Genomic DNA, 11,227 nt, shown 5'->3' on the forward strand with positions numbered 1-11,227 from the left:
CTTTATCCTTACAAAACATTTATTTAGAAAATATGCAGTATTCCATTCACATGTAAGACTTGTATTAGCGCTTTGTACAAAGTATCTCTCAAAGAATGCTATCGGTGTATGTTTATTAATCGTTCATCCGCAGCCAGCTGAAACTTCTCTCTATCTTCTGAGCAACGTGATGACAAAGCCCCTCCCCTATGCCACAGGGTCACGAGGTTTAATCAGGGGAAATGATTGAATCATTCACCAATAGCGAAACACCAATAGTGGAACTCTTTGGAAGATACTTTGTACAAAGCGCTAATACACATCTTATATGTGAATGGAATACTGCATATTTTATAAATAAATGTTTTGTAAGGATACAGCACTATGTTTTGGTCATCTTTTTTGGCATTGATCTGATGGAGAAGGATAACTAGGACAGTGAAGGAGACCCAGATCCACTGGACAGCACAACCACAATATCATAGTCCACCTAAGGGACACATGCTATATATGACCTCACTTAGCAGTGAAAGCACAACCGGTGGAGGTGTACACATATTGGCTTGAATATATTGCGTGAGGTATACTAAGTAGTATTCAGTTTCCACACATCAGTGGATATAAACAACTATAGATTCTATTATTGCATGGACACTTATTTGTATATGTTCTAAGTTGTTTTATATTGGTTTTTATTGTTAGTGGAGCGTGGCACTAGATTGTACCTTAATTATATACTAGAAAAGCTACAATTTCTGGGGAAATTGTGTGAAGTGTTCTTGCCTCCACCAGTAGTCTACAACTGGAGTGGGCGGAGTAACTGGGTGGAGTGGCTTGTCACTCTGCTGCCTGCTCTCACACCTGGGTTCCTATGGCAACTCACTCTACAGCAAGGGCAGAGAAGAGCGGTTAAAAACAAACTGCTCCAATTTGCTCACTTCACTGGCAGTTGCCATCTTCAAACAGTTGTAGTTTAAAAATTATAAATCCTACACCGAAGAGCTTTATGTTGTGAGAATCACAAGACCCAGACCTATATTTTGATGCAAAGTATGTTTCTGAAATATTAAAAATGAAGGCACAGTTGCAGTTTAGAAATTGCCCTTCAAATTTGAGGTGGCTAGAGTGGAGTTTCAATGAATGTCAATGGGCGGCGTGAGTTTCAAACAAATGGTCATATTGTGAAAACTTTCAGGACCATGTCTTAGCCGTGGACATTTTTAGTGGCAGCAGGGATAGCTGAACGTTTTGATATAAGATTTGTGTAGGTGGGCTTGAAAATGAGGGTGTGATGGCAGTTTAGAAATCATGTCCTGATTTTTCAGCTCCCACTCTAGTTTTGAGCATTCCGCCATTCATTCCTATGGGACCAATTTCACCACAAAAACGCCGGTATTCTGATGTATTCAAACTGATCGATGATCCCGGGTATGCGATAAATAGGCCCAACACCGTAGTATGAGAAACATCCCCATATCATGATGCTTTCACAACCATGCTTCACTGTCTTCAGTGTACTGTGGCCTGAATTCAGTGTTTGGGGGTCATCTGACAAACTGTCTCCAGCCACTAGACCCAAAAAGAACAATCTTACTTTCATCAGTCCACAAAATGTTGCACCATTTCTCTTTAGGACAGTCAATGTGCTCTTTGGCAAATTGTAACCTCTTCAGCACGTCTTTTTTCAACAGTGGGACTTTGCGGGGGCTTCTTGCAGATAGCTTGGCTTCACATAGGCGTCTTCTAATTGTAACAGTACTCACAGGTAACTTTAGACCTTCTTTGATCTTCCTGGAGCTGATTGTTGGATGAGTCCTTGCCATTTTGGCTATTCTTCTATCCATTCGAATGGAAGTTTTTCACTTTCTTCCACGTCTTTCTGGTTTTGGTTGCCATTTTAAAGCATTTGCGATCATTTTAGCTGAGCAGCCTATCATTTTCTGCACTTCTTTATATGTTTTCCCCTCTCCAATCAACTTTTTAATCAAGGTACGCTGTTCTTCTGAACAATGTCTGGAACGACCCATTTTCCTCAGAATTTCAGAGGGAAATGCACTATAACCAGCATGTACAATATTTGCTGCCTTCCTTCCTTAAATAAGGGCAATAACTGCCACCTGTTTTTCAAAGAATGAATGACCTCACTAATAGAACTCCACACTGCTATTATTTTGAACATGCCCCTTTCAATTAGTGATTCAATTACACAGAATCAGCAGCATGCATGTCATGACTGTTGGTTCTGTTGGATTTCTATTACTCTACTACACCTGCTAGTAAATTATTTGCCATGTAGAAATATCATTTCAACCAAAAACAGTGATTGATCAGGTTAGTGATGTCTGACTGCTATTATTTTGAACACAACTGTACTTAGTGTAGCAGCTCACAAGATTTTCTATATACTGGAATTTTCGGAACTTTGGTAACATCTTCACTTTCGAAATGAGACTAGCATCCAAAAAAAAAAAATGGACGATCATTCGTCCGATATTCTCATTGTGTGTACCAAATTAAATGTGTAAACTTTAAAGCAAGTTTCCAGAGGTTGCGGGTACAATTAGGTGGGCATAAAATAAACAAGCAATCAGAGCATTTATCAACTACAAAAAAGTGTAGCTGGAAGTTTGTGAATAGCTTGTCAAGAGGATCAAAATGCCCCCCACTGTCTGGCTGAATGTAAAGTGCTACTTGTATACACACAGATGGCCTTGGTTACTGTCCATGCTATTCACACTAAGTGTGTGGCAAGGAGGCTTCTTACCTTGAGACTGTAATACTGGTTAGATATTGAATGACTCAGAACCCTTTAAGAGTAAGCTAGCCTTAAATGGGCTATCACAAGTAATTAAAACAAGCGAAAGAAACAATGCAGTCAGGAAAATTAAAAGAAAATATGTAGCTAATAGGGAGCATTAAACGAAAAGTCATTATCTGGTATTGTATGAGAAAAATGTTTGTGCTTGTCCCTTCTAATAATTTCAGACGAAAGCTGTGTACTAAATCACCGTATCTGTATCGATTTGAAAGTGGTATTTTTGATACGATTTTCTTTTTTTATTTTAACAGTTGCGTGTATTGAAATTGTACAAAATTATAAACAACCAAGGTACATAAGAACAGTCAAGCTCATGACATACAGTAGATAAACAGTAAATACAAACTTCCAATGCTGAGATTCTTACAAAGTCAACCTATTATCCTAAGCACAGTCAATGAGCACATACATATTACAGTACAGTCAGCAACTACCCACAAGGGAAAGGAGTTGAGAAGAGGATCTCATAACGTGAGCTGGTTCATGAAGAAGAAAGGAGCGAGAACGGCAAGATGGGGAAGAGGGGGGAAGAGGGGGGAGGGGGGAAGAGGGGGGAAGAGGGGGGAAGAGAGGGGGGAGGGGGGAAGAGAGGGGGAGGGGGAGGGGGGGAGGGAAAAAAAAAAGGTTAAAGAAGAAAGTAGGTACCACAACAGTAGCAAGTCAAATAGTACAAACTGACACAACCTCAAAGTGAAAACACCAATGATTACACCGTAAGGCCCTGTGCCTCCACCCACCCAGCCCATATTCTATCGAAATTAACTGGACAATTGCGGCTCATATATGTAAGTTTATACAATGGAAGCGCACCGTTGATTGCCGACTTCCAACCCGAGACCGTGGGCAGGGTAAACAGCTTCCATCTCAACAAAATTTCTCTTCTAGCATAATATAGAGAATACTAGACAAAACAATTTGCTATGCTTAGACGCCTCCACTAGGCCAAGAAGGCCTAACAACATAAATTGGCAGATCCATGGGAATAGACAGTTTACCAACACCGTTAATAGTATCTAATACCCTGGCCTAACAGGGACGTAGCTTTGTACATTAACAAAACATATAGTGAAACGTGCCATCCGCCAAATCACAACAAGGACATGATACTGATCTATCAAGATATATCGCAGCCAGTCACCGCAGGGTATAATATACTCTATGGATAAACTTTAGTTGTTTAAAGCGGTCCCTGACTGAGATCATGGTAGGGAGCCAATCCTACCAATCATCCTTTGACAGAGACGGATGGTCTGCATGCCATTTATCCTATAGCGACTGCATTCTAGGGGTAGATAGGGGTAGCAACAGGGAATGGAGAGAGGATAAAGGCTTAGGTAAGTCCTCCTTTAACAGCATGTTTTATACCATAAAGGTAAGAGGGTCAGTCTGGATGGCAGGGGAGAAGGAAACTGGGTGGCCACAGCATGCTGGAATTGTAAAAACCAAAAAAACATCCGGTTAGGCAAGCCATGGTTTTGTTTGAGTGCATCAAAGAAGAGCAGGACACAACAAGGCATAATAATGTTCAATGTTTTGATGCCATACCAAGCCCACACCAAAGGATCCAGTATCATGTGCAAATGGGGGAGAGTAGGATTGCCCCAGAGTGGCATGTGAGGAAAGTAGGAGTTACTTACACTATATTGAACCCTAGCCTGCCTCCACACCCTCAGGGGAACTGCGATGGCCAAGTTGGACTTCGGACCTCTATAAACTAGGTTACTAAGTTCCTCATAAGAGCCCAATATCGCCGCCTCCAGGATTACCGCTGCATTATCCTTAGGCCGGGAGAGCCACCAGTGCACCATGACCAGAACAGCTGCCCAGTAGTATAAAATCAACTTAGGAAGTGCCAGGCCACTGCGATTAATGGGTAAGTGCAAGGTAGATTGGGAAAGTCTAGGGGATCCTCCCAGCCCAGAGAAACACAGAGCCGATACCATCCACCCAACGTAAAAAGGACTGTGGGATTTGTACCAGCGTATGCAGAAAAAAGTAGAGAAACTTAGGTAGAAATATTATTTTAAAAAGATTCACTCGGCATATGGTACTAATAGGAAGGGAAAACCAGGTATTACATTTAGTCTGCAACTGTTGAAGTTGAGGGTGAAGATTGTCCGAAAGGTATTTTGTCAAGTCGTGCTATACAGTCACACCCAAGTATTTAAATTTGGAGACCAATCTAATAGGAGCAAAGGAAATGTCAGGCAAAGGTCCTGGTGCTAGAGGAGAAAGTATTGATTTCTCCCAATTAATGAAGATCCCGGAGTACCTACCGAAGCGATCGATGAGGTCCAGAGCAGCTCTAAGAGTCGAGTTGCAGTCCCTTAGATATAAGAGAGTGTCGCCCGTGTACAGGGAAACTCTATCCTCCCAGTCGCCCACTGGTAGCCCATGCAGGGTCCTGGAGGAGCGAAGCAGGCAAGCCAAAGGATCGATTGCCAGGGCGAAGAGGCACGGCGAAAGCGGGTAAACCTGCCGAGTGCCCCTATGGAGAGCAAAAGGAGGCAAAAGGATATTATTAGTATGTACTAGTAGTACACAAATGGCATTTGATCCGGGAAATGAAATTGGTGCCAAATCCAAAGCATCGCAGAGTCTCCCACAGATATTCTCACTCGACCGAATTGAAGGCCTTTTCGGCATCCAGGGACAGCACCACACTTGGGTCATCACTGTCTCGAGCCATAGAAATGTGGGTGAGTAGTCTCCGTATGGTGATGTCAGTGCCCTTACTCGGCATAAAGTCCACCTGGTCATGGTGTACTAACGTAGAGATAACCGAGCGCAGTCTCCCAGCAAGCACCTTAGCGAGTATTTTTGCATCAGTGTTAACAGGGAGATCGGCCGATAAGAAGAGCAGTGGGTCGGGTCCTTCCCAGGCTTTAAAATCACCACTATCACCAATTGGAGCATAGAAGAGGGCAAGGTTTCTGTCTCAAGTAGTGCATTAAAGAAGTGTTTGGAAACGGGGAACCAGCTGTTCAATATATATTTTATAGAACTCAATTGGAAAGCCATCCGGACCCAAGGTTTTGCCAGATTGGAGAGCACCAATCTCCTGCTGGATCTCCTCCAAGGAAATCGGAGCCTCCAAGCGTCCCCTCTGAGATGGGGAGAGAGACGGCAGTTCAACACGATCCAGATAATGGAACAAATCCTGAGGTATGTAGGCCACTTTGGAAGAATATAAGTTTGCATAGTAGTCGGCAAAACGACGGTTGATTAAGACTGGATCAAGGATCCTAGAGCCATCCTCAGCCTGTATAAGGGCGATATTAGTCAAAGCAGTTTGTTTCCTAGCCAGCCAAGCCAATAGGCTTCCCGCTTTATCACCCTGTTCAAAGATACGCTGTTTTTGATAGAGCAGAGCCTTCCTGGAGGCCTCCGTGCATAATAAGAAAGCTTCTCTAACAGCCAGTTGTAAGTTGTGGTGATTAACACGATCCAGATTGAGCACATAGTTGGATTCAGCTTCCTGCACTATCCGGTCCACCAAGCCTACCTCCGCCCCTCGTCTGACCTGTAACCCCCCCCCCCCAATTATTATTATTATACAGGACTTATACAGCACCGACAGTTTGCTCAGCGCTTTATATAATGGAGGGAGACAGTACAGTAACAATACAGTTCAATACAAGAGGGATTAGAGGGCCCTGCTCCTTGGAGCTTACAATCTAGGAGGGAAGGGATAGTGGTACAAGAGGTAATTAGCTGTGGGGGATGGAGTGGTAGGAAGAGTAGAGGGTTCCAATATTAGCTGGGGGTCAGGGTATGCTTCCCTGAAGAGATGGGTTTTCAGAGTGCGCCTAAAAGTGAGCAGAGTAGGCGATAGCCTGATAGACTGGGGTAGGGAGTTCCAGAGGATGGGTGAAGCCCTTGAGAAATCCTGGAGATGAGCATGGGAGGAGGAGACAAAGGAGCTAGAGAGTAGGAGGTCTTGCGAGGAGCAGAGAGTACGGTTTGGGTGGTATTTAGAGACAAGGTCGGTGATGTAATTAGGGGCAGTGTTATGAACGGCTTTATACGTCAGTGTTAGTGTTTTGAATTTTATCCACTGGGCAATTGAAAGCCAGTGGAGGGATTGGCAGAGAGGGGTGGCAGATACAGGGCGGTTAGTAAGGTGAATGAGTCTGGCAGCAGCATTCATGATGGACTGGAGTGGAGATAGCCTGCGATGAGGTAGGCCAGTGAGGAGGGAGTTACAGTAGTCAAGGCGTGATATAATAAGGGAGTGAATATGTTGCTTAGTGGTTTCAGAGGTTAGGAATGGTCGTATCTTGGAGATGTTGCGGAGGTGAAGTCTACATAAGTTTGTTAGCGATTGGACCTGGGGCTGAAAGGACAGATTGGAGTCTAGGATTACGCCTAGAACCCTGGTGTGAGGGGTGGGACTGATGATAGTGTTGTTGATCTTGATGGAGAAGTCAGGGGGAGGGGGGGCACGGGCTGGGGGGGAAACCTAGGAGCTCAGTTTTGGAAAGGTTGAGTTTGAGGAAGTGGAGTGACATCCAGTCCGATATGTCACTTAATAGGCTGGTGATGCAATTGGAGACTGAGGGGGTGAGGTGAGGGGTAGAGAGATAGATTTGTGTGTCATCGGCATAGGGATGGTAGTTGAAGCCGTGGGAGTTTATCAAATGACCAAGGGAGGAGGAGTAGATGGAGATGAGAAGGGGTCCAAGGACAGAACCTCGAGGGACCCCAACAGAGAGAGGGAGTGAAGGGGAGGTGGCAGCATTATAGGTAACACTGAAGGAGCGATGCAATAGATAAGAGGAGAACCAGGAGAGAGCGGAGTCTCTGAGGCCAAAAGAGTACAGTTTTTTGAGGAGGAGGGGGTGGTCAACCGTGTCAAAAGCCGCAAAGAGGTCAAGTAGTAGGAGTATAGTATAGTGGCCATTGGTTTTGGTAGTTAGTAGGTCATTGGTGAGTTTGAGTAGGGCAGTTTCGGTGGAGTGTAGGGGGCGGAAGCCGGACTGTAAAGGGTCGAGAAGGTTGTTGTCGGTGAGATGGGAGCTCAGGTCATTGTAGACTAAGAATTCTAGGAGTTTAGAGGTAAATGGCAGTAGGGAGATGGGTCTTAAGTTGTTCAGGTTTGTGGGGTCCAGGGAGGGTTTCTTAAGTATGGAAGTGATGTGAGCATGCTTTAGATGGGAGGGGAAGGTACCCGTGGAGAGGGAAAGATTGAAAATGTGGGTGAGGGAGCATAGGATGGAAGAGGAGGGGGACCGCAGGAATTGTGAGGGGACAGGGTCCAGGGGGCAGGTGGTGAGGCGGACTTCAGAGAAAAATCTTAGTGACCTCTTCGGTAGTAGTGAGGTCAAGGGAGAAAAGTGTTGAGGGGGTTATTGTATGAGGAGTGGGTGTCTGAGCAGTGGCGAAGTCCCTACGAATTGCGTTAATCTTGTTTTTGAAGTGGTTAGCAATCTGGTGGGCAGTAAGTGAGGTACTGGGTGGAGGTGGAGAAAGTAGAGAGTTAAAAGTCGAGAAGAGACGGCGAGGACTGGAGGAGAAGGTATTAATGAGGGGAATAAAGTAGGCTTGTTTGGCAGTGTGAAGGTTGGAAGTGTACGTTAAGAAGGCAGATTTACAGCGGGTGAACGCTTGTTGGGATTTGGTTTTATGCCATAGTCGCTCCAGCGCACGACTATGTCGTTGGAGGTTTCTGGTATGGTTGGTCTGCCAGGGTTGTAGCGGTCGTGGCCTATTGCTTTGTGTTGTTGGGGGTGCGAGCGAGTCTAGAGCGGCTGAAAGAGAGTTGTTGTAGGCAGTAGTGGCCAGATCAGGGCATGACAGGGGATGGATGCGGTCATAAAGTTGGTCAGTTGCAGAGTGGAAGGGAGCAGGGTTCCAGTTCCGGAGGTTTCTGCTGGTAACTGTTTGCCGTTTGGAGGGATAGGTGTTTGAGGATGAGGAGATGGAGAAGGTAATGAGGTTGTGGTCAGAGAAGAAAGGGGGCATTTGTGAGGTTGCAGGGAGTGCAAAGGTGAGAGAAGACAAGGTCAAGAGTGTTCCCATCAGAGTGAGTGGAGGACTGTATGCACTGTGCTAGTGCAAAAGAAGAGGTTATGTGGAAGAGTTGGGATGTGGCCGGGTTCAATACTGTCCTCTAAGGGTAGCCTTACAAGCCTCCCAAGTAGTAGTAGGCGCAGCAGTACCCTCATTAAAGTCCCAGTACTGCTCCAGTGCCTTCCCCATTGTGGGTTCTACCTCAGGGTCAGTAATCCAACATCGAGACAATCTCCAGCCTTTTTCCCCCGGAGCATCAGAAATACTCAAGCTGAGAAGAAGTGGAGCGTGATCAGAAATACCTCTTTGAAGGATGGAAATCTCCCAAACCCTTGCTAAGAGTGGAGGTGTAACACAACAAAGATCAATTCTAGACATCGTTCTATGTGTTGCCAAGTGGCAGGTATAGGCCTTGGTCTCAGGATTTTTCCAACTCCACGCGTCCGTGAACCGATAAAGCCCTGCCCACTTGGCCAACTCCCCACTGGCTTCAGGATATAGTTTGTCAATATAGGTTGAAATCGCCAGCAAGAACATGGGGTGTGGCATTTGAGGCCAGGAGCGAGGCCAAAGCAGCCAACTAGCACGCGGAGCCAGGAGGCGGAAGATAGAGGCCAACAATTACCATTTCAAAGCAGTTGATCATCACATGAATCATAACGTATTTACCCTCGGGATCCAGCCTGAGATGGAGTAGAGTGAATGGTAATGATTTGTGAATAAGGACACTAACTCTGCAGGCATAGGAAGAGTACGTGGCATTGTAATAGTGACCGACCCAAGCTCTCTTTAGGTCCATTACCCTACGGCCCATCAAGTGGGTTTCTTGCAAAATACAAATATGTGGATTATAGGATTTGAGAAATTGGAAAACCAAGGAATGTTTCATGGGGGAGTTGAGGCCCCACATGTTCCAGGAGATACATTTCAGATCCAGAGGCACCATAAAATATGTGTTTGATAACAAAATTGCGACCACCCAGGCTACATCCCAGGAAGAAAACACAGAACTGTAAGAAATGCACCAGTTTAGAAGTTTGATACCATACAGAGACTGGACCACAGGAGATATCAAATTTACCTTGCAACAGAGAAAAAGAACTAAAAACTCCCTTCAGTGCAGACAGGAGCTCGCTACCCCCAGGATGTCAGCGGATGGGATTTCCGAGGCAGCAGAGCTCCCGTTTATGCGGCCGCTATGGTCGCCATCTTGGACATGCCTCCTTTCATATGATTTTCTAATAGTCTGTACTAGGCTTTACCTTTGATCCAGAGCTGTTCCCTACAGTACCTCTTTTGCACTACAAGATGTCCTCAGTCTTCCAGGTTGAAAGGCTGAATGGCTCCCAGTACCTCTCAACCCAAAGACTGAGGAAAGACCCCTGAGCGTAATGGCCCCTAAGCATGGCAGCCTGCACCCACTACATCTATCATGCAAGACAACCCTCAACTTCAAGAAAAAGCCTTTAGTATATAGTATGTCTGGAATGGAGACTTCTCACATTTCACATCTATGGACACAACTTTAGATGCCACTGAACAATACAACCATGCAGTGTCCACATTTAACTAAATATTACCTTTGAGCACTGAATAGTATTTTTGAGGTCCATTAGGCCCCATGATTAAATGTGCAATATCTTGTGAACAGGTACTTACTGGAACACTGAAATGACTCTTTCCCCAGGAGGGCTTTCTCACATACCAAACATGGAACTACACCAGAGAATGTACCCAGTACAAACTGGTGACGATTCACCTTCTCTTTTGTATCTTTTGTTTTGGTCTTCAAGAGAATATGACATATGAAAGACACAAGAAAAAGACAGACCAGAGAGCGTTCGTTAACCACAGCAAAACAGTACAATAAAACGAACATCAGCAGTTTATCAGACACAGTGCACTACAACACACCATAGTGCATTGCTATGCATCATAGTGTGCTGAAACACATATGCATAGCCTTAGCACTTTGAGGCATCATTCAGAAGAAATGGCACCACAATGCATGTAATGAGTGTTAAAGCATGTGTTACAGCAATGCACTGCATAACAAAGGTATGTTTCAGGCCTTATTTTGTAGTTTCAGTCCTTACCTTGAAGAGTGCTACAGAAGATGAAACCACTATATAAATAACGTATGTTATACTCTATATTACATATATAATACTAACCATCACAGGATAATTGTGTTACAGAGTCATATCACATTAACTGTAATGTTATTATCTTCTAATGCTTGTAATGATAGACAATAATTAAATTCATTTCTCTTAAGACTTATATTACTGTTACTTTTAATATCATTTCCCTGTATAATGTTATGACCAAATGTAACATTTAATATCTTACACAGAAAAATAAAAGGAAAATAACAATTAGATGACAGTCTACAAATCAACATAATTTAGACAAATA

At 44.3% G+C, this 11,227-nt stretch overlaps 1 protein-coding gene across 4 annotated transcripts in view; it reads right to left on the reverse strand.

The window, feature by feature from the left end:
• ARHGEF28 (Rho guanine nucleotide exchange factor 28) overlaps positions 1 to 11,227 on the reverse strand; it is a 305,207-nt gene that overhangs the window by 81,444 nt on the left and 212,536 nt on the right. For all 4 annotated transcript variants that reach the window (XM_089686171.1, XM_089686172.1, XM_089686173.1 and 1 more), the window contains one exon: positions 10,469 to 10,595. In XM_089686171.1, coding sequence (XP_089542297.1) covers positions 10,469 to 10,595 — 127 coding nt within the window. The remainder of the gene's footprint in view (positions 1 to 10,468; positions 10,596 to 11,227) is intronic.

Source organism: Staurois parvus, unplaced genomic scaffold, assembly GCF_062004578.1.
Source record: "Staurois parvus isolate SC_StPar_1 unplaced genomic scaffold, SC_StPar_1.0 ptg000392l, whole genome shotgun sequence".
Taxonomy (NCBI): Eukaryota; Metazoa; Chordata; class Amphibia; order Anura; family Ranidae; genus Staurois; species Staurois parvus.